Genomic DNA, 24,527 nt, shown 5'->3' with positions numbered 1-24,527 from the left:
ATACTAGGTAACACAGTTAGACAAGAGATAGGAAAAAATTAGAGGGCATGCACCGAGGTACTCTGGAGGCCAAGGCAGGAGGATCAAAATCTCAGCGTCCACCTCAGCAAAATTGAGGTGCTAAGCAACTCAGTGAGACCCTGTCTCTAAATAAAATATAAAACAGGGCTGGAGATAGTGGTTGAGTGCTCCTGTATTAATCTCCAGTACTCAACAACAACAAAAAAAAAAATTAGAGATGAGGGAAGCTTTTCATTAATTGCAAGTAATATGATCCACCTAAAAAATGCATGGGAATGAACCAAAAAAAACTACTATAAATAATAAGAAACTCAGTAAGTTGCCTGGGTAAAATGTATATGTGTGTGTGTAAATATACAGAAGACAATGACCTTTATATAAACACACAACAACCACTCAACGAATAGAAACCACAACACCATTTACAATAGAAGGGAAAAAATTATGAATACACTTACAAAATGTGAAGATGAATTAAGAAATGTTATAATACTACCGAGGGATTAAAAAAAGTTGAATCGATGAAAATTCATAAAGAATGTAACTCTCCCTAAGCAAACTCATAAATCTACTGCAATCTCAGTAAGAATGATAACATGAATTTTGTGTGTGTGCTAAATAAAATGCTTCTAGTTCATAAGGGGAAACATAAATAAATCAAGAAAACTTTGGTGACAAATGATAACAGGCTAACCTTAGCAGACAAAACACATAATAAAATCTGCAGGAACAAAAAAGAGATCTCTGTGGCACAGAATTGAAAGAGACCCAGATAAATAACTTAATACAAGAAAATATTAAAAATATCAGATCAAGAGGAAGATAAGCATTTCCTAAGTAAATAGTATGAGAAAACTATTCATTTTGGAGTTGCAGGGGGATAAAGTTGAATCCCACACTTCATACAAAAATAGAGCCTAAGGAGATTAAATTGTTTAAAGCATTAAAAATGAAAAATATATAATAACTACAAAAATCATAGAAAAGCTAGAATGGAGATACTCCCCTAAGTATGGTTTTAAAGAAGCAGCAGCAGCAATTAAAGAAAATATTAATCCATCCACATTAAAAAACAAATTGCTATATGGAAAAAAAAGACAAAAAATATAAGTGACAATCTGGGGGAAATTATTTGTAACTAATATCCTTAACACATAAACAGCATCCACAAATCAATAAGATTAAGTAGTTTTTAAAAGTGGGCAAAATATTAGAACAGAAAGTTCATAGAGAAGGAAATACAAGTGACTCTTGAATTATGAAAGTTACTCATCCTTAATTATTTTAAGAAAAATACAAATTAAAACAAAATGGCACTTTTTTCACTTATTAGACTAGCAACAATGAAGAAGTTTGCACTAGGGATGTAGCCTAAGCTACCTAGTATATGGGAGGCCTCATGTTTGAGCCTCAGCACCACAAAACCTGCGCGCGCACACACGCAAAGAGAAGTCTTACAACAACATGTTGACAAGGACCTCGAAAAATACCTTCAATCCTTTCACCGTTAATCTGTAGCGAACCACTTTGCCAAGCAGCAGGAAGAACAAAGAGATCGAAAAAGAGACGCTTGGCTCCCGGACGCTTGGTTGCTCAGAGCCGCGGGCGCTTTGCTCCCATCTGCTTCCTCTTTCGCTTCGCTCCGGGCAGAGAAGCTGAGTGTGTAATCAGCAGTGGATTGTAAGTACCCGAGGCAAAGAAAGCTCAGTGCGCCCCGCCTTTTTTTCTTTTTTTTTCTTTTTTTTTTGAATATTTTTTATACAGGGAGAGTTTGTGGATTGGGATTGTTGGCGGGGCTGCGGTTTCTGTGCCGAAAATCCACTCCGCGGGAGCCGCCATTTGCTTTCTGCTTGCTGTCTTGATGGCTCTGTATACACTGTCCGGCAGCCGCACCTAGAGGTTGGAGCTGGGCTGCGTGCCGAGCCCTGTCCTCCGAAGGCTGGACTGCAGCCTCGAGCACCTCGGTGGCCTGTTCGCCGCTGCACCTTCGGGCAGAGCCTGCTCTGGGGTCGTTCTGCACCCCCCTGCCAGGGGACCCGTGCTCCGGAGGAGGGGGACGGAGAGCCGCGGTGGCAGCCGCTTGGGCCCCAGGGGCCAGGCACCTGGCTGAAGAGCTGCGGAGGCCAGGGCGGCTCTGCTACGGTAGCGGACGAGCGCAGCGCCCATGAGCGCAGCCCAGAGACGGAGGCGATGGTGGCAGGGTTTCATTTCTAGAAATCTGGACTGGAAACAGAAGCAGCAGTTTGTATAATCCCAAGAACTTGCTTATACCAGGAAGCTGTAAGGGCAACATGAATATCACTGAGGAGATGTAACATGGTGGCAGGCGCAGAGAGATCAAGTCTCTGACATCTTCAACTGCGCGGGCATAGGGAGCCGTAAACTGTCTAAATGCTGTTTGCTCAGGATCACTAGGCAATGCTGAGCTGACGTGGATCTGGGGTGTACAGGCTGGGCCCCTCAGAACACACACACAGAGCCCGAATCGAAGGCAATTAAGCTCCGGTTCTCCTGCTTGGTGTGACTCAGCACTAACGATCCCGCTGAAATAATTGGTCGGCCCTTAGGAACTTACAGAGGTAAAAGCCAACCGAGCCTTCATAGGCAGTGGCCACAGGACTGAAACGGGGATTGGGAGAGACAGTCAGGACCCACCCGTTGCATTGGTCACCCGGCAAAGGGAACGAACAGTCACCATCTGCATGGGATATCACCATGGCAGAGAAATGGCGTCACGGGCGGAGGAGATAACTGCATTGAAACCAGCGCGACAGGTGTGTAATCCCCTAGCCATCTCTCTCCACACAGCGGGGAAACCTTAAGGGCCACTCCCAGCTCTCCTGTGAACGCAATAACCAGACCGAGGGAATCAGGAGTGGCGCGGGACTCGCGGCGCGGAACTCCCGGCTACTGCTCCCACCAGTGCTGACAACTGAGGTCTCTTGCACCAGCTACCGGGGGCGTGGCTACAGGAGGGCAAGCAAATTCGCTGGGGGATCTCAGCCCCAAGCTCTACAAACTTAGGGTCTGAGGGAGGCAAACAGGGAGAGTGAGCCCAGGTGTTCATGAAAACAGGGCTCCCAGGAGCAGCAGACCTGGCGTGTAGCCAGTATTGTGGTGAGCGCCACAGGTGAGCACGGCCTGGCTTGAGGAAACACAAGACAAGGCCCTAGACACTCAGGATTGGAGACCCGCCCAGACTAGGAGAAAGAGCTGCTGCACAGTGAATGGTTCCCACCTATTGAGAGGAGAAGCTTGGCCCAGTGGGCACAGCTCCACCTACTGGAAGAGAAGTTAATAGAACTCTAGGACTGCATATATTATTATTATTATTATCATTTTTTTTCTCTTCTTTTTCTTTCATTCTCAATTTTTATTTGTTGTTGTTCTTTAACTTTTTTTCAATGTTTCTAATTTTTTTTAATTTTTTTATTTTATTATTATTTTTTTTAATTTTAATTTTCATTTTTTTATTATCATTATTATTTTTGTTAAATTTTTTTTCTCGTCTTCTTTCTTTCTTTATTATCTAATCTGTGTTATTTTTGTTTCTTTTGTCTTTTCATTTCTTTTCAATTTTCTTATTCCCCCTTCCTTGAATTCTACCTGCCTACTCTCATTCTCTTTAGTGACTTCTTCCCTTCCCTTCTAATATCTTTCCTCCCAAGCATCAAATAAATCTATAAGAGTAAACAGAAACTCAGCAGTCAAACAGAACAAGAAGTAACATGAGCAGCATAAAAAAGCAAGTAAGAAAAGGAGTACAAACAATGAAGGACAGCCTAAATATTCAGGAGGACCTAGAGTCAGCAGAAAAATGGTCATATAAAGAACTCAAGGAATACTTTAGACAGATGGAATGGAACCTTAAAGAGGATACGAGACAGCAAATCCAAACAGTGAAAGAACACATTGAAAATGAATTACATAAACAGATAAAAGAAGAAGTTAAGCATCTTTATCAGGAGATAGAGATTATTAAAAAAACCAAACAATAATTCTAGAAATGAAGGAAACGATAAACCAAATTAAAAACTCAATTGAGAGTATCACCAACAGAGTGGAGCAAGTAGAAGCCAGAACATCAGATAATGAAGACAAAATATATCATCTTGAAAAGAGCCTAGCCAACTCAGAAAGGCTGGTTAAAAACCACGAGAAAAACATCCAAGAGATATGGGATAACATAAAAAAACCAAACCTACGAGTCATCGGGATAGAAGAAGGTACAGAGATTCAAACCAACGGAATGAGTAGCCTGCTGAATGAAATAATTACAGAAAACTTTCCAGAAATAAAAAAGGAAACGGATATACAAATTGTAGATGCATACAGGACACCGAGCACACAAAATCACAGTAGACCAACGCCAAGACACATTGTTATGAAGATATCCAATATACAGAACAAAGAGAAAATATTAAAAGCTACAAGAGAAAGGAGGCAGATTACATTCAGGGGTAAACCAATAAGGTTAACAACGGATTTTTCATCACAGACGCTGAAAGCGAGAAGATCCTGGAACAACGTATTTCAAACACTGAAAGACAATGGATGCCAACCAAGAATTCTGTATCCAGCAAAATTAAGCTTCAGGTACGACAACGAAATAAAAATCTTTCATGATAAACAAAAGCTAAAAGAATTTGCAGCCAGAAAACCAGCATTGCAAAGCATCTTGAGCAAAACACTACACGAGGAAGAAATGAAAAACAATAACCAAATCCATCAGTGGGAAGTGCCTCTATAAAGACAGAGGGTGGGGGGAAAGCTAACCATGGAGAAACAAACTAAATTAAAAAAAAAAGAAGATAAATAATCAAACATGGCTGGAAGTACAAACCTCATATCAATAGTAACTCTAAACGTTAATGGCTTAAACTCTCCAATAAAGCGACATAGGCTGGTAACATGGATTAAAAAAACAAATCCAACAATATGCTGCCTCCAGGAGACACATCTGATTGGAAAAGACATACACAGGCTGAAGGTGAAAGGTTGGGAAAAAATATACCACGCACACTGTCCTCGTAAGCAAGCAGGGGTGGCCATCCTCATATCGAATAAAATTGACTTCAAGACTAAATTAATCAAAAGGGATAAGGAAGGACATTATATACTGTTAAAAGGAACCATTCACCAACAAGACATAACAATTATCAATATTTATGCACCAAATAATGGTGCTGCGACGTTCATAAAACAAATTCTCCTCAAGTTCAAGAATCAAATAGACCACAACACAATAATTATGGGTGACTTCAACACACCTCTCTCACAATTGGACAGATCCTCCAAACAAAAGCTGAATAAAGAAACTATAGAACTCAATATCACAATCAACAACCTAGACTTAACTGACATATATAGAATATATCAACCATCATCAAGTGGATACACTTTTTTCTCAGCAGCACATGGATCCTTCTCAAAAATAGACCATATATTATGCCATAGGGCAACCCTCAGTAAATATACAGGGGTGGAGATAATACCATGCATTGTATCTGATCAAAATGGAATGAAACTGGAAATCAATGATAAAAGAAGGAAGGAAAAATCCTACATCACATGGAAAATGAACAATATGTTACTGAATGATCAATGGGTTACAGAAGACATAAAGGAGGAAATCAAAAAATTCTTAGAGATAAATGAAAATACAGACACAACATATCGGAATGTATGGGACACAATGAAAGCAGTTTTAAGAGGGAAATTCATCGCTTGGAGGTCATTCCTCAAAAAAAGGAAAAGCCAACAAATAAATGAGCTCACACTTCATCTCAAAGCCCTAGAAAAGGAAGAGCAAAACAACAGCAAATGTAGCAGAAGGCAAGAAATAATTAAAATCAGAGCGGAAATCAACGAAATTGAAACAAAAGAAACCATTGAAAAAATTAACAAAACTAAAAGTTGGTTCTTTGAAAAAATAAATAAGATCGACAGACCCTTAGCCATGCTAACGAAGAGAAGAAGAGAGAGAACTCAAATCACTAACATACGGAATGAAAAAGGCAATATCACAACAGACACTACAGAAATACAGAAGACAATTAGAAATTATTTTGAAAACCTATATTCCAATAAAATAGAAGATAGTGAAGACATCGATAAATTCCTTAAGTCATATGATTTGCCCAGACTGAGTCAGGAGGATACTCACAACTTAAACAGACCAATAACAATAGATGAAATAGAAGAAGCAATCAAAAGACTTCCAACCAAGAAAAGCCCAGGACCGGATGGGTATACAGCGGAGTTTTACAAAACCTTTAAGGAAGAATTAATACCAATACTTTTCAAGTTATTTCAGGAAATAGAAAAAGAAGGAGCTCTGCCAAATTCATTCTATGAGGCCAACATCACCCTGATTCCGAAACCAGACAAAGACACCTCAAAGAAAGAAAACTACAGACCAATATCTCTGATGAACCTAGATGCAAAAATCCTCAATAAAATTCTGGCGAATCGGATACAAAGGCACATCAAAAAAATTGTGCACCATGATCAAGTAGGATTCATCCCTGGGATGCAAGGATGGTTCAATATACAGAAATCAATAAATGTTATTCACCACATCAATAGACTTAAAAATAAGAACCATATGATCATCTCAATAGACGCAGAAAAAGCATTCGACAAAGTACAGCATCCCTTTATGTTCAAAACATTAGAAAAACTAGGGATAACAGGAACTTACCTCAGACATTGTAAAAGCTATCTATGCTAAGCCTCAGGCTAGCATCATTCTCAATGGAGAAAAATTGAAGGCATTCCCCCTAAAATCTGGAACAAGACAGGGATGCCCTCTATCACCACTTCCATTCAATATAGTTCTCGAAACACTGGCCAGAGCAATTAGACAGACGAAAGAAATTAAAGGCATAAAAATAGGAAAGGAAGAACTTAAATTATCACTCTTTGCAGATGACATGATTCTATACCTAGAAGACCCAAAAGGGTCTACAAAAAAACTACTAGAACTAATAAATGAATTCAGCAAAGTGGCAGGATATAAAATCAACACGCATAAATCAAAGGCATTTCTGTATATCAGCGACAAAACCTCGGAAACGGAAATGAGGAAAAACACTCCATTCACAATATCCTCAAAAAAAATAAAATACTTGGGAATCAACCTAACAAAAGAGGTGAAAGATTTATACAATGAAAACTACAAAACCCTAAAAAGAGAAGTAGAAGAAGATCTTAGAAGATGGAAAAATATACCCTGTTCATGGATAGGCAGAACTAACATCATCAAAATGGCGATATTACCAAAAGTTCTCTATAGGTTTAATGCAATGCCAATCAAAATCCCAACGGCATTTCTTGTAGAAATGGATAAAGCAATCATGAAATTCATATGGAAAAATAAAAGGCCCAGAATAGCAAAAGCAATTCTAAGCAGGAAGTGTGAATCAGGCGGTATAGCGATACCAGACTTAAAACTATATTACAGAGCAATAGTAACAAAAACAGCATGGTACTGGTACCAAAACAGGAGGGTGGACCAATGGTACAGAATAGAGGACACAGAGACTAATCCACAAAGCTACAACTATCTTATATTTGATAAAGGAGCTAAAAGCATGCAATGGAGGGAGGATAGCATCTTCAACAAATGGTGCTGGGAAAACTGGAAATCCATATGCAACAAAATGAAACTGAATCTCCTCCTCTCGCCATGCACAAAAGTTAACTCTAAATGGATCAAGGACCTAGATATCAAATCAGAGACTCTGCGTCTGATAGAAGAAAAAGTTGGCGCCGATCTACATATTGTAGGGTCGGGCTCCAAATTCCTTAATAGGACACCCATAGCACAAAAGTTGATAACAAGAATCAACAAATGGGACTTACTTAAACTGAAAAGTTTTCTCTCAGCAAGAGAAACAATAAAAGAGGTAAATAGGGAGCCTACATCATGGGAACAAATTTTTACTCCTCACACTTCAGATAGAGCCCTAATATCCAGAGTATACAAAGAACTCAAAAAATTAAACAATAAGAAAACAAATAACCCAATCAACAAATGGGCCAAAGACCTGAACAGACACTTCTCAGAGGAGGACATAGAATCAATCAACAAGTACATGAAAAAATGCTCACCATCTCTAGCAGTCAGAGAAATGCAAATCAAAACCACCCTAAGATACCATCTCACTCCAGTAAGATTGGCAGCCATTCTGAAGTCAAACAACAACAAGTGCTGGAGAGGATGTGGGGAAAAGGGTACTCTTGTACATTGCTGGTGGGACTGCAAACTGGTGCGGCCAATCTGGAAAGCAGTATGGAGATTCCTGGGAAAGCTGGGAATGGAACCACCATTTGACCCAGCTATTGCCCTTCTTGGACTATTCCCTGAAGACCTTAAAAGAGCGTACTACAGGGATACTGCTACATCGATGTTCATAGCAGCACAATCCACAATTGCTAGACTGTGGAACCAACCCAGATGCCCTTCAATAGATGAATGGATAAAAAAAATGTGGCATTTATACACCATGGAGTATTACGCAGCACTAAAAAATGACAAAATCATAGAATTTGCAGGGAAATGGATGGCGCTAGAGCAGATTATGCTTAGTGAAGCTAGCCAATCCCTAAAAAACAAATGCCAAATGTCTTCTTTGATATAATGAGAGCAACTAAGAACAGAGCAGGGAGGAAGAGCAGGAAGAAAAGATTAACATTAAACAGATACATGAGGTGGGATGGAAAGGGAGAGAAAGGGAAATTGCATGGTAATGGAGGGAGACCCTCATTGTTATACAAAATTACATATAAGAGGTTGTGAGGGGAATGGGAAAATAAACAAGGAGAGAAATGAATTACAGTGGATGGGGTAGTGAGAGAAGATGGGAGGGGAGGGAGGGGGGATAGTAGAGGATAGGAAAGGTAGCAGAATACAACAGTTACTAATAGGGCATTATGTAAAAATGTGGATGTGTAACCGATGTGATTCTGCAATCTGTATTTGGGGTAAAATTGGGAGTTCATAACCAACTTGAATCTAATGTATGAAATATGATATGTCAATAGCTTTATAATGTTTTGAACAACCAATAAAAATAAATAAAAATAAATAAATAAATAAATAGAAAAGAAAAATACCTTCAAATATAATCAGTCATAGTAGTGAAAAGTGGTACAATCTCCATGGGGAACAATTAGCATATATCCTCCAAAATTTTAAATATCTACATGTGTTGGCTCAACAATTTCATTTCTAGTCATATAACCGAAAGATAAACTCACACATGTGAGATGACATGTATGCAAACTATTTATCTTAGTATGATTTAATTGAGAAAAGATGAAAAAACGTAAATATTCATCACCAGGAAACAAACTAATAATTATTATCTCCCTAGACTATATGCTACAGTATGGCCTTTAAAAAGAATGTGACAACTTTAATATTACCAATATAGCATATCCAAACCCATTGGTAAATGAAAAAAAGCAAAGTATAGAACATGTGTGCAAAAATAAAAGTAGGCAGATAAATGTTGTTTTATATATAAAATACGTTTAATACAGTATATATGTAAGTACTTATATATGATAAAATTGCAATACTATATATAGTTTCACATGTAGACAATATTCACAGTCATATTCGTGTATCAGGAAAATATTTATTGAAAGCCTACAATGCAAAAGACACTGAGAATATTACAGCCAAAAGAAAGGTAAAGTTTTCACCTAATGGAATGGAATGTGAATAAAAATCATATATAAATAAATGGATAAATAAGTATAATAATTTCTGACATTGGTTAAAAGCTAAGAGGAAATTAGCCAATGTCTCAAAGCAGGATCCTGAATAAAGGACAGTCTTATTTGATGAGCATAATACTCTTAAAACATTGACATCCATGCCAAGGGACAAAAGAGTGGAAAGGGCCTTCTGTCTACTGGTCCCCCATTTCCACCACGTCAACCCAACACCTGGCTTGATACATGTATACAATCTGGGTCAGTCCTTGCTCAGCCCCTGACTTTTAAGATTCTCTTAATGGAGAGGCATTAGATTGGGGGTCAGAATAAGCCTCGTTAAATACATCCGAATCTGTATTGATGAATCAATATGTTTATGTGGATCTCAGGATGGTTCAAATACAAGTTCAAGAAGTAAATCTAAGGTATTAATCTGGCCCAAACTTCTAAGCTAACAGGAGGATTTTAGTCCACTGGGGAATCCTTGAGCACAGAGAAGTAGCCCAATGTTCAATAGTATTCTTGTGCCTGGCCTCCCTTCCACAGGTCTAGACCCCAAGGGATTCAAACTGCAGAATAACGACAAACTATCATCCCAAAGAAAAGGGGGTTGTTTTCTGAGTTCTTGTCCCCACGTCATTCCCTCTTTCCCTCCCCCAGCCACCACATTTGCTAACTTCTCATACTCTTGTTCCTAAGGCAAGCCAAGCACAAAACCACTATTCTAATTAATAAGCATTCTCCACTTTCACCATTGTTGTCTGAAAATGCAAAAACCTCCCCCTGGGGTGTTTAATTTATACTCTTAAAATAGTTTATTTGCCTTTCTAGAGGGGTACAACTCAATCTCGTTTTAGGAGGGCACTCTTTTCCCTTGAGCCATCTCATATAAACTATCATGATGATGCTTGTGTTAGAAATAAATTTAGCCTTATAAAATGTGCTCATTAGACATCCTTTTTATGCCAACGATGATTCTAAAATATTTTATATACCTTCTCATTGCTTTTACGAGACAGCTACATTAGAGACTGCTCCTCACTTCTGAACCTGCAAAGTGCTTCAAAGTCTAGTTGTATTTTGTATCTGAAATGTGACAGAAGCCTTTTTATGACACACCATACACCTCCAAGTACACAAGAAAATATCCAGAGTTGTTCCTGAAGGGATATTTCCCCTAGAATATTTAGCCTAGGTGACATAAAAATATCCATTTTAATTCCACATTCCCAGAATTGATCTTCCAAAGAAAATATTAAAATGACTCTAAACTCATTCAGAAACTCAAAGATAAACAGAAACAGCTGCTAAATGTCCCACAAGTCAATCTGAGATTCATTTCAATTACCTAACAAAAGGTACTTCAGGTGTAACAGAGCATTTTCAAGTTAAATTTTATGTCTTTTAGATATAAGCCTAGCAGCAAGTATGAATTCCTTCCAGTTGTTACTTCCTTTATGTCTGATGGCATTTTCCTAATTCCCTATTTAATTTTATTTTAACTTTTATAGATAGTTGTAAACTGAGCAAGTTACAACAATTTACAAAGCATTCAGCACCTATGTTAAGGTCAATTTGACTTCCTACTGAAATCTTCTTTTAATATTGAGACTTTTTTCCTAACTTTTTATTTTTCTGTTGCTCTTTTCCCTAACCAAAAAAGAAAAAAGAAAGAAATTTACTCTAATCATTCTAATGCTTCTGACTTGACCAAAACTCCTTCCTCCTTTCCAAATTGTGAGAGTCGCAGTTCTAAATATAATTCCTGCTTTCCACAACACACACACTTTCACAATTGTGCATGTTGTCATATGCCCTGTCCCCTCTTATGGATGTCAATATGTGGCTACATGACCACGACTGCAGCCCTCAACATATTGCAAAAAAGAAAGTTCATCCACAGGTAGACCGTATTATCCGATCACTGTTACTGAACACATATTATATGCCACCAATAGACTCTGTCTTAGTCCTTACAACCACCTTATGAAGTCAATACATTACTTCAACTTTATAGAAAATGAAAAAGGGACTCAGGAGAGAGTGGTCACTTCCCAATTCACAGCTGGTCCACTAGCACCCTATCATAAAAGTATATCCACTTCTCTTCAAGATACAATAACTTACAAATGCCAATATGAACTTTTCAAAAAACGTTCACATTCTTTTTATTTTGGTGAAACATCTTCATATGGAATATTGCTTAAAAATTAATCAAAAATAAATAAAATGTTTAATGAATTTCTAAACTGAAGCAAGGAAAACTCTTTGCTTTTTCTTGGTGTTTGTTGCAATGATATTTATCCGAATCGTGTTGGACTGAGGTGCTAACTTCAAAGCTCATTTTCAGCAGTCTTGGACACCCAAACCCTTACTGTTCAAGAAGAAGGTTTTATTTAAAATGTCTGCCTTGTAAAAAGACAAAACCCAATTCATTCCAACTTTGAAGATAGGGGGAAATAGCAAATTGTGCAAGCAAAATGTGAAAAAGTCAGAGAACGGCTAAATCTCTTAAAAGTTTCCAGACCTTAAGAACTTCTAGGAGCCTTCTCTGATTCTCCACCCTCTATGACTCTGATTGCCCACTTAGTTCCCTCCCACAAACACTTCAGGCCACCGACAGCTCTCAAATCTTCCTTTTCTGCTTGGCCACCTTCGAGGTGGTTCAAATCTGATGAATCTTGGGAAAGGACGTTGATTCGCCCGTCTTATTATTTTGAATAAACCAACAAGTTATATTGGTTTTCAATTCTATTCTCCACCTCAATCACTGTTTTAAGACTGCTTGATGTTACCCTAAATACGAACACTGCATCTTAAAAGCAGATCTTATGATCAACAGTTCCTCTAAAACTGTCACTACCCTGACATCTAGAAATTTGTTAAACATAATATAGTTTGGGCAGGATTTTTACATACTGACTTAACAGAGCATTTCTTACATTAAAGCCTTCAAAGTTTGCAGATGCATTTTCTAATTTCTGATTTCTAATTTCCTGACCACCATTTTTACTTACTGATCAGGAAATATCAAAATAAGCTATCACCTCTCTCTCTCTCTCTCTCTCTCCAAGAATAATCTCAAAACCCAGGTTTCTGAGACCAAGACAGAAAAATAGTGTGGGTGGATAAACCACCCCACACCTTCTGTAGATCAAGTCAGACTATAAGATGCAGTTTTTCTTACATCTAGCCCAGAGAATAATAACAGACGTGGCTTTTCTCAGTACTTACGAAAGCTCTTCAGGTTAACAATGTTTTAATTTCTAATTAGATGGTAGCGTCTTTGACTAGCTAGTCCTAAGGTTTTCAGTCTTAGCTTGCTCAAGTCATGCCATTCAGTTAGAAAGTTATTTTCCAATCCCAGAAAATTACTGTTATATACAGTGTCTTATATTTTTAACATCAGCCATTGCTTCATTTTATAATAAGCTACTTGTGACTGGGAAAAAAGTCAAAGTAACTTCTTATTTTGACATTTGTATTGAATAGTCTAGGTATCACAACTTATTTTTTTTATTTTTTATTCTAATTTGTTAAATATGACAGAAGAATGTATTACAATTCGTATTATACACATAGAGCACAAATTTTCATATCTCTGGTTGTATACAAAGTATGTTCACACCATTCCTGTTTTTATACAATGCTTAGGGTAATAATGTCCATCTCATTCCACCATCTTTTTTACCCCCTTGCCCCTTCCCCTCTCCTCCCTCCCCTTTACCCTATTCTAGAGTTTGTCTAATCTTCCCATGCTCCCCCTCCCAACTCCACTATGAATCAGCCACCTTATATCAGAGAAAACATTTGGCATCTGGTTTGGGGGGATTGGCTAACTTCACTTAGCATTATATTCTCCAACTCCATCCATTTACCTGCAAATGCCATGATTTTATTCTCTTTCATTGTTGAGTAATATTCCATTGTGTATATATATCACATTTTCTTTATCCATTCATCTACTGAAGGGCATCTAGGTTATTTTTAATAGCAGTCATAGGATGGGTAATCATAAAGCAATTGAGTTGTCTGTAATAAACATTAATTTGTATTAATAAGCCAATAATTCATTCAATCATCCATTCATTCAAAAATACTGAGCACCAACTATTTTAGGCATGACAGTCAGACACAGTGATTCTTATCCTTGTTGTAAACAATGTACACAATAAATAAGTGAGATATCTACTGAGTTAGAAGGTGGTGTGTGCTATGAGAACAGAAGCAAAGAATGGTGATGAGCACTGAGAGTCCAGGGTAAGAAGGTCTTTGGAGCATGAGTGTTCAAAGCTAAGACTTGAAGAGAATGAGGTATTTTGCCATGTGAAGCACTGGAAAAAGAAAATTATAGCAGAGGGAAGAATCAACAAATGCCCTAAGGTAGGAGAGTACCTAGCTTGTGGGAAGAACAGAAAGAAGCCCAGGATAGCCTGAGTAAAAAGAGAAAGGAGGGAGAGATGAGTAGTGGATGAAGAGAGAGACAGCAATTTGGGAAGTAAATGTATTCATAAATATTTTTTGACAATTTAGATCACTATTTCCATATAGAATAGTATGCTTCATTTACATTGAAAAATGTTCTTTTATTATGCTCCTGACGATCAATTTCTTACTAAAGCTAATTTTATATTCCATGTGACCAGTATAATTGTATGATTCCATTCAATTTAACATTCTTTATGTCTAAATTCCAGTTTGTGGCTCATATTAAAAAGTGATTTTAAAATAAGGCAAACATTCAATTATTCAGTCAATTTGAGCTACATTATGTTTAAAAACCTCTATCTATGTTCATTCATGGGTAAAATAACATTTCTTTAAAATATTTATGTTGTCAAAAAGAAGACACATTATTTGCAAATGTAAAACATTTCTCTAAGAATTAGATACTTTAAGAATGGCATGACATAGTTTTTTTTTTTTGAAGACCATCATCACATCATTCTGCCAGGAATGTTTTTTAAAAATATAAACCTGCTTAAAATATAAATATATAAAATGTCTTTCAAAATAAATGTATACTTGATAAATACCACAACAGCTGTGCTAAGTGAACTATGTTCCCACACTGTTATCTAAACATATCACTTACTGTGTCAGGATGTGGATATTTCTACTGAAATACATACAGTTTCATGAAGAAGAATGAAAAAAATGAAGAAGTGTACGGCGATATCCATGGTAGAGAAATGAAAATAGCTTTTAGGTTTGGAAAGATCAAAATGATACATTTATGGTAAAAAAGCAAGATGGCCTTGGGTTGTATGAAGCAACACTATGTTGGAAAAGCCTAGAAGCCCTCTGTACAAGGAGGAGCATACACATAATTAAAACAAGAGGTGATTATACCCAACCACTTAACAAATACTTGAATATTTATTATGTTCTGAGCCCTCCTTAGATACTTGAAGATATAGTAATGAATTAAATAATCACAGAACCTATAATCCAATGAGAGAAAGCAAATACTAAATGAATCATACAAATAAATTACTTAATTATGGTTACTATAATTGCAGCCTCCATTTGAAAGAAACCTTTATAAGTCCAGAACATTGAATCAGTCACACATGATTCCAGTAAAGGATTTCAGGCATACAGTAAGTGCTCACTGCATATTTATTGACTCAATCACAGCACTTCCCACTGAGGGGAATGTGTTCCAACACACCCAGTAGATGTTGAAACCACAGGTAACACCTATTATTATATGTGCTATGTTTTCTTCCTAAATACAAGCATACCTATAATAAGATTTAATCTGTAAGTTAAGCACAATAAGAGATTAACAATAATAAAAATAATAAAATAGAATGATCGTAACACTATGCTAGAATAAAAGTTGTGTGAATGTGCTCGCTCTCTCTCTCTCTCTCTCTCTCTCTCTCTCTCTCTCTCAATCTGGAATTCTCCATTTAATATTTTTAAATTATTGTGGTTGACCATGGGTCACTGAAGCCATGAAAAACAAAACCATGAATAAGGGAGAACTACTAAAATGAAAGATGTAGAAGGAAAGTACAGATGGAATGAGAGCATACAATAGGAGTCCTGACCAAATCAAAGGGCTCAGTTGTAACAGTTAAGCTAAAATCTGGAAAATAAGTAGGAAGTAGGAAAGCATTATGAAAGCAGGAAGGGGGTGAGGGAGGTAGAAATCCCTTTAGAGAGAACACGGCAACAAGCCCTAAGGAGGGGAAATTTGCTCCCTTCTGAGAATTTAAATATAGCTCTGGCCAGGGGAATGAGAGAATAGTGACTGAGAGACAAATAAGACTTTGCAAGACTGGAAAACTTATTGAGGAGTTATAATTTTACCCTAAGACCAATAGAAAACCACTGATGGATTTTAATGAAGGCATAATATGCTCAGATTTATGTTTTTAAGTGATCATAGTGATAGTACAGACAAAAATAAATAAATCGGGGTTCTTTCTTGACACTGAATTTAATGTTTAAAAAATCCAGGCAGAAGTATCCTAAATTTGACTTTGCTATTTAAAAAAAAAAAATCTGATAGAAAGAATTTTAAGAATAAGGAGTAGGTTAGTGATAGAAGACATGAATTTTCATTCATTAGAAATGGTGGTAGGCAAAATTCTGAAATGGCCCTCTTCCTACAACTGCCAATAATCTAAATGGAAGTAGATTCTTCCACAGAGGTTCCAGATCAGAACTCAGTCCAGTACACACACTCCAGTTCAACCTTGTGAGAATGTAGGTAGAGAATGCAGCTGAGCCCAAATGGGCTTCTGACCAAAGAACCGTAAGATGATAAATGTAAGTTGTTTTAAGCCACTAAATCTATAGTAATCTGTTATGTATCAATGAGAAACTGATACACAGATCTTTAGAAACTATGTTAGAGTGACCCTCTGAAAATAAAGTTTCTGTGCGTCTATTAGTTTGCTTTGTCATATCTTTAAAAGGAAAGAGTCTTAAGCCATTTGAGCAGCTATAACAAAGTGACAAAGACTGAGTTACTTATAAATGGCAGAAATTTATTTCTTCCAGTTGTGGACACCGGGATTCTGAAATTAGAATGCCAAAATGGTTGGGTTCCAGTGAGAATTCTCTACCAGATTGCAAAAGGCCACCTTCTCATCATATCCTCTCATGGAAAAACACTAAACCCATTCATAAGGGCTTCACCCTCACGACTTAATTATCTCCTGAAGGCCCCACTTCCTAATACCATCACATTGAATGTTAGGATTGCACCATAGCAGTTTGGCAGGGGACACAAACAAGTCCATAACAAAAGGTAATGATGACTTATTTAACTTTCTCATGTGGCAGATCTCACTCTGACAAACTCTCTCAGAAGAAGCATTTAGTTCACTTCTGTCCACTTTATATGTGTTCCATAAGACCTCAGGAACCCCAAAATAGAAAAAGGACAAAAATAGAAGGCATTATTCTAGGCTTTGGTTCCACATTTTGCCCTCACATGTCATGATCCCTTAATCCTACAGGAAAGATTGACCACCTCCACAAATGGAACCAATATGGTCACCTTTTTATAAAAATAAAAGGCTATGCTAACAAATTACTATCTCCTAATGTGGATGATAAGAGGGCTTCTTTGCCTTTATATTTATTCATCTTTGAACAATAAAAACGGACATTTGATTAAACACAGTACTACCTAACATTCTCAGCCTTCCTGTATATCTCCCCTTCATTCTGTCTTAAGTACTTTCAAATTCTCTTTAAAATGCAAAACTAATAATCTCTCAAATAATCATAGTTCTTACAACAGATTAAAAATGTCAGAAGAAACTAAAATAAAAGGATTATCAGTTACAATGGACTTAGTGCTGCAACAACCCCAAATCTTAACATAACCTGGTAAATTTTCTCTATTACTTCTGTTACAATCTGGTGCAGAATTGGAGGACAAGTGTTATGGGTCAGCCTGCTCAGAAAACGTACCAAGTCCATTTTGTCTGAATTGGAGAGTCTTTAGTTAGCCAGCCAGCCAGCGACTGTCTCTGCAAGGAACAGCCCCAAGTCTGAGCATTTCAGGGTCTTTAAAGGCAAAAACCACATCCAGATTGATGTATCTGTAAGCAATCAGGGATATAGAGGCTGAACTGAGCAGTTAGGGAAACAATGCAATGGGTACATTGGTATCCCATGGGACTTTCCAGGTTGGCCTAGCAGCAAGCAAGCAGAAGGGAAGTGGGTCAAAATGACCCTAGTTGAGTACAAGTTAGAGAATGGTTACTAATGTCTAGACAACCAGTGTCTGACAGGTTACATTGCCCAAGAAAAATAGAAACCAAAGAGAGAACAATTTTGCATTGTATAAGAATCGCCATTTTGTGTTGCCAAACATGCTAAGCTAAGCAACTATTGATAGGTACAGAGGTGGAGTGTTCCCATGGGAGAAGCATTTCTTATATGACATGGAGTCTCAGAGTAAAATGGAGTCTGTTTGGTCATTGCCCATATAGCCTGGCCCATAACACAAGGAGTAGGCACTGCTCTCTGCAATTTTTCAGGAACCCAGACCCTGTCCATTTAATGACTCCACCATTTCCCAGGGCCTGAAGTCCTCTCTTGATCTTCTCCAATTGATGAGACTCTGGGGAAAAAAATAAATTAAGAAGACGATAGAGAAAGAAATTCACTCATAATTTCTTGGTCCCAGAGTGTCACACATCACTTCCATTCACATTCAAATCACATGGGTCATCTAAATACAAAGAAATTATATGTTGGCAGTTTGCCTAGGAAGAAATGAGCATAGAAATTGGAGAGTCCCAGCCCTGTATCTCCTGGTAAGATGAAATGTGCAGGGGATCCAAACACATTGGTTATCTCTTAGCAGTTCGCCTTTATCTTGGATTTGAAAATATACAGTTCTGATTTCGATTGCTGCATAACACAGTACCCAGAAAATTTACTACACCAATCAATCATTTTATTTATGGATTCTGTGGGTACCAAATTCAAAACAAGCACAAGTTTCTATACCATAATATATGGAGTCTCGCCTGGGTGACTCAACAGTTATATGCAAGAGTCATTTAGAGAACTCTTTGGTTCATGTATCTGACAGTTGATGGTGGCCATCAGTTGAAAACTCAACTGAGCTGCTGACCTAAGAATCTACACATAGAACCTCATTGGTCCTGGACTTCTTCAAATTAAGGTTAGGTAATTTAAGGAGTCAGACTTTTTACATGGCAGCTCAGAATGCCAAAAATGAGTGCCCCAGAAAGTGAGTACAAGTTGCATTGCCTTTAACATAGCCTGTGGCATAGTCTCAGACATTTTTGCTGTACTCTACAGGTTTAAGAATCCACATGTCTACTCAAAGAGAGAGGACCTAGATCCACATCTCAGTCAGAGGCTACCAAAGTCAATTAGAAGAAGAGCATGTGCAATAGGAGATACTGTGGCATTCAATTTTGGAAAATATAATATCCCACATATATAATTTTAGAATCACTGAATATCAGCATTTTGAAGTACTTTCTACATTATAGAAGAAGGTCAATTAAATTATGACCCACTGCCTATTTTTATAAACAAAGTTTTATACATATTACCAAGTTCGAGAGGTTGCAAAAGAGACCCTCTGACCTATAAAGGCAAAAGTATTTACAATGTGGCCCTTTACAGACAAGTTTACTAACTCTGTGGGTAAAATATTGATTATGCATAGGGATTCTAGAGTTAGACCACTAAATTTCAAATCTCAGTTCTGGAGGCTACTAGTTATGTAGTTTTGAACAAGATACTATCTTCTCTAGACTGCCATTTTCCTGTTTATATAATTGGAGAAACAATAGTCTATCATTGAGTTGTGAGCCTAACGTTTTCATCAAATAATCCATGAAAATGGTACAAATATATTCATAAATGTTAGTTCTTGCTATTAGAATTACCTTAAAATATCAGCTGGATTAACTATCCATGTACTATCCATCAACTATGCCATCTACTGCAGATTTCAACAAATCTAGGACACAGGAAGCCCATTTCATCTTTAATCAATCATGTTCTATTAGGAATGTCTTCCTCCCACTAGGTTGAAATCTATCCTCTTGTAGTTCTATGCTATCAATCCTGGTACTATCTCCTTGGGGGTTCTATAAAATATCTCATACAAATACTAGGTTTTTCAAATATTTGAAGAGTTTCTCTGAATTTTATCAAGACTATTCACCTCATTTTCTTATAAGAATAATTAAAATCATTAAGCAATGAAATTATTAAAACAATATTCAGTTGCTTTAATTGAGTTGAGGACTACTCGTGGTATTAATTTCTATTTGATGAGATATTTATTAGTCATTGAGATCAAGACATCAGAAATGCATGTGGATGATATAGAGTTGGTAGGATCCACAAACATTCTAAATTATAGAATCAACAACTGGAAAGATATCAAGAGAATGGAGTTATATAAGATTTAAAATAAAAAGGGCAAATATAGCAAGATGTTCCAGGATCTAACATATCCACTGTTCCACAGAAGGAGAGGTTTAAAAAAAAACTAAGTAGCACAAAATACATATCACCAATGTACTATGGATAGTTTAGGGCTCGAGGGCCCAGATCTATCTGTAGGCCTGAAATCTTCTGCTGATTTCCAGGTAAATTTTAAGTATACTTGATGTGGGGATTAAACCCTGGGCTTTATGCATGCTAGGTGTGTGCTTTACCACTAAACAACATCCAAGTCCTAATTTTATATACCTTTATAAAGGGAATAACCAAAGTGGGTAAAAACGTGCAAGATAAAGGATTTAAAAGAGCTTTAGAGTGGGGTACAGTAGCATGCACCTCTAGTACTAACTATCTGAGAGAGTATTTTTTAAATAATTTCATTGCTTTTCCTTAGATTTCCAGTTACCATATCACTACTTATTCAACCCTTCTCTGTTTTCATTGGTTCATATTAGTTATATATAACATTAGGATTCATTCTGACATGTTTATAAATGCATGGAATAAATAATTTGCTCAAATTCAGTCTCCAGTACTTACCCTTACCTCTCTTTCCTCCCTTCCCCGGTTTCCCTTCCTCTACTCTGCTGATATTTATATTTATTTACAATTTTTTTTTGTAAAATTAGTATCTTGTGAATATACATAATTCAACCAATTTTCTCCTGAGGTAGCAATCCTCTTAGAGAAGTTTGAAAGAAATTTAAGTGATAACATAAACATTTCTCTTTATCTTTTTCAGGATTACACTTTAAAACAAGCTATATGTAGTATAGTTTGATATCAGATTGATACATAAATTTAATCAGTTAATATATTTCTCTCTTTTTTTTAAATGAGGTCTCACTATATAACCCAGGTTGGTCTTGAACTCATGAGTTCAACAGATAGTAGCTAGTACTTCAGATGCCCTCCACTCTAAAGCTCTTTTAAGTCTTTTTTTTCTTGCAATGAAAATTGCTAAAAATATAGCCTGTGTAAAAGCCTAGATTTGTGTTTTGATAATTATCCCTTTTATAGCACCTAGTCTGTTATGTAGAACCTGATAATATGTGTGTGTATTCATAGCAAAATATGACCAATTAGCTTTTGTTACTATATATAAATATGGCATCTTAACACATACCTTGACTTCAATATTTTCTGAATCAACATTACTAGTCAATGATTATCTGTACCTTAAAAAAGATTAGTGGTGGTTAGAGATAAAAATGTGATAAGGATATTTAACACTGCTGTTTCAGAAACTAGATTTAACTTAAAGCATGAATGTGTTTGGGTTTTTTAACTCACTCATCTATTTTAAAAATTCCACTTTTTATATTTTAAGTTTTTGGACTGAAACTTTAATTCATATCTTCATATGATTTATATCTTCATATGATTTCACAATCAGATTATCTTAACAAATATCTATATAAATAAGATGTCAAAGCATTAAGTGCTGGTTCAATACAATATTTGTGATAAAATTCTACCAGAATTTTTTTAAAAGCCAACATATTGTATACGGAAATAATATTTTACTGAACAAGTATTTTTGTTCTATGCTTTTATGAACCTAGGTTTCTAAAATATGGGTTTTTCAATAAATGGCTGACAAGGTTGGGGGGAGAAAAGAACACTTGTACATTGTTGGTGGGACTGTACAACCACTCGGCCAGTATAACCAATCTGGAAAGAAGCATGGAGATTCCTCAAAAAACTAGGGATGAGACTACCATAAGACCCAGTTATCCCACTCCTTGGTATTTTCCCAAAAGATCCAAAATCAGCATACTATAGCAATACAGCCACCTCAATATTTATAGCAGTACAATTCACAATAGCTAAATTATGGAATCAACCCAGATTTAGAAATTGGGTTTACAAATGGATTAAGAAATTGTGAGATACACACACACACACACACACACACACACACACACAATGAAGTGCTACTAAGCCATAAAAAAGGATGAAATTATAGCATTTGCAGGTAAACAGATGGAAATGCAGAATATCATGCTAGGTGAATTTAGCCAAACTCAGAAACTCAAAGGTTGAATACTTTCTCTCATGTGTGGATACTAAAGTAAAATAAAGAAAAAGGAGGGGAGGATAATATTACATAAAGGGCCAATCCAATACAAATTAATAGAAAGCAAAATGAAATCTAATAGAGTAGAGGAAGTAGAAGGGAGGGGAGAGGACTGGAGGGAGAAGGGAATGGAAAATCCAGGTCATGAACTGAAATTGATTTTCCATGCATGCACGAATTTGTCAGGAAAAACCCAACTACTATAACTATAAAACTCTAATTTTTTATTTTTAAAAGTGTTTTCTTGGTTAGCCACTTAAAACAGAAATTATTCATTGATCAACTTTAAGAGAGTTTTAAGCTCTTGTATGAATCCTGTTAATAATTCCTTTATGAATTATTATGTTGAATTATCCTTTTTGAAATTCACTGTTCTCTTTTGTTGTACTTTCCCCTCTTTAGGTTTGGATGTGTGGAGGAGAAATGTTTGATGTTCCCTGTTCTAGAGTTGGTCATATCTACAGGAAGTATGTTCCTTACAAAGTTCCATCTGGGACCAGCCTGGCAAGAGTGAGTAACCGGGCATCAGATCAGGCTGGGCTTCAGAAGGGCTTTCTGCAGGGAAAGGAGTCAGCTTCACTTTATGTCCTGTCATTGATCCACTTTCACTCACTCAAAAGATCCCAGCCTGTGCCCCAGAATGAACCCATCTTCGGCAGGATGGACGCTGGGTTTGTAGTTAAAAAGAGAGTACAAAATCTGGGTGGGGTAAGTTGTACTGATCCGAAAGGGTTTACTTTCAAAAAATAAAATGGTTCATGTATTTTCAAGAGAGAAATGAATTACTTTTTGAAGGAATGTCAAATATAAGGAATCTAGGCCTCGCACATAAAACTTCCAGGAAAAAAAAAGTGAGGATTCATTCAAATGAGAAAAGTCCATAATTCTGAATTTTAATCTTTTCCACTTAAATTTTACTTGAGGGCTCATTTTAATTTTTTCCTAAACGGCTAGAGCAATTGGAATGTCATAAATATTGAAGCTTAGATGTCATTCTAAGGAACATTTTATGATTTTTAAGTTTAAAAAGTATATTAAAATGAAAAACAATTCTGATATTCTGTGGGAGAACGTCAACTACCTTGCTGCACCCTACATTATTACTAAATCATCAAAAGTGATGAGAGACTGTGAAGATGCTTGAAATGCAGAGCCACATCTACCCACCAGATATTTTAATCTTTCTAGCTTCATTAGGAAATGGAGAGGAAGCTGGAGACGTGATCCTAAAGGCTTGTTTTAGACCTGTAAAAAGTTCATTTAATTCTTCTAAAAACTGTGCATCTTTCATTCATGTACCTTTGCAAATTGGTGATTCCAGCAGACTTCCAAAACACACAAACACACATACATGCATGCAAATGTGTAAAAGGGCTGTAGCCCTCTAAGCAGGGTACTAGTGTGTGTTATGAAAAATAAATTCAATTCACTATTCAGTACCTTCTATTTATCTAGCATCACCATCTGGTGGGAAGAGACGAAATATCCATATACATAACCATTAGAGTTATTTGGGTTTTTTGGTGCTTAGCTTTTTGAGTTCTTTATATACTAGAGATTAGTGCTCTATCTGATGTGTGAGGGGTAAAAATTTGCTCCCAGGATGTAGGCTCTCTGTTTACCTCACAGATTGTTTCTTTTGCTGAGAAGAAACTTTTTAGTTGATTCTATCCCATTTATTGATTCTTGGTTTTAATTCTTGTGCTATAGGAATCTTATTAAGGAAGTTGGGGCCTAATCCCACATGATGAAGATTAGGGCCTACTTTTTCCTCTATTAGATGCAGGGTCTCTCCTTTAATTCCTAGGTCCTTGATCCACTTTGAGTTAAGTTTTGTACATGGTGAGAGATAGGGGTTTAATTTCATTTTGTTGCATATGGATTTTCAGTTTTCTCAGCATCATCTGTTGAAGAGGCTATCTTTTCTCCAATGCATGTTTTTGGCACCTTTGTCTAATATAAGATAATTGTAATTTTGTGGGTTAGTCTCTGTGTCCTCTATTCTGTACCATTGGTCTACCAGTCTGTTTTTGTGCAAATACCATGCTGGTTTTGTTACTATTGCTCTGTAGTATAGTTTAAGGTCTGGTACAGTGATGCCACCTGCTTCACTCTTCCTGCTAAGGATTGCTTTAGCTATCTATTCTGGGTCTCTTATTTTTCCAGATGAATTTCATGATTGCTTTTTCTATTTCTATGAGGAATGCCATTAGGATTTTGATCGGAATTG

General features: G+C 36.7%; 1 protein-coding gene across 1 annotated transcript in view; it reads left to right on the top strand.

Annotated features, from left to right (window-relative positions):
* The window catches only part of Galntl6 (polypeptide N-acetylgalactosaminyltransferase like 6), a 199,582-nt gene that overhangs the window by 92,302 nt on the left and 82,753 nt on the right, over window positions 1-24,527 (top strand). Inside the window, exon 4 of the mRNA XM_046427557.2 lies at window positions 22,700-22,807. Within this exon, the coding sequence (XP_046283513.2) occupies window positions 22,700-22,807 (108 nt within the window). The remainder of the gene's footprint in view (window positions 1-22,699; window positions 22,808-24,527) is intronic.

Source organism: Marmota monax, unplaced genomic scaffold (genome assembly GCF_021218885.2).
Source record: "Marmota monax isolate L192 unplaced genomic scaffold, Marmota_monax_Labrador192_F-V1.1 WCK01_AAM20220418_F8-fsc00159, whole genome shotgun sequence".
Lineage (NCBI taxonomy): Eukaryota > Metazoa > Chordata > Mammalia > Rodentia > Sciuridae > Marmota > Marmota monax.
The sequence above is the reverse complement of the archived record's forward strand: the minus strand, read 5'-3'. Positions and strand labels throughout refer to the sequence as shown.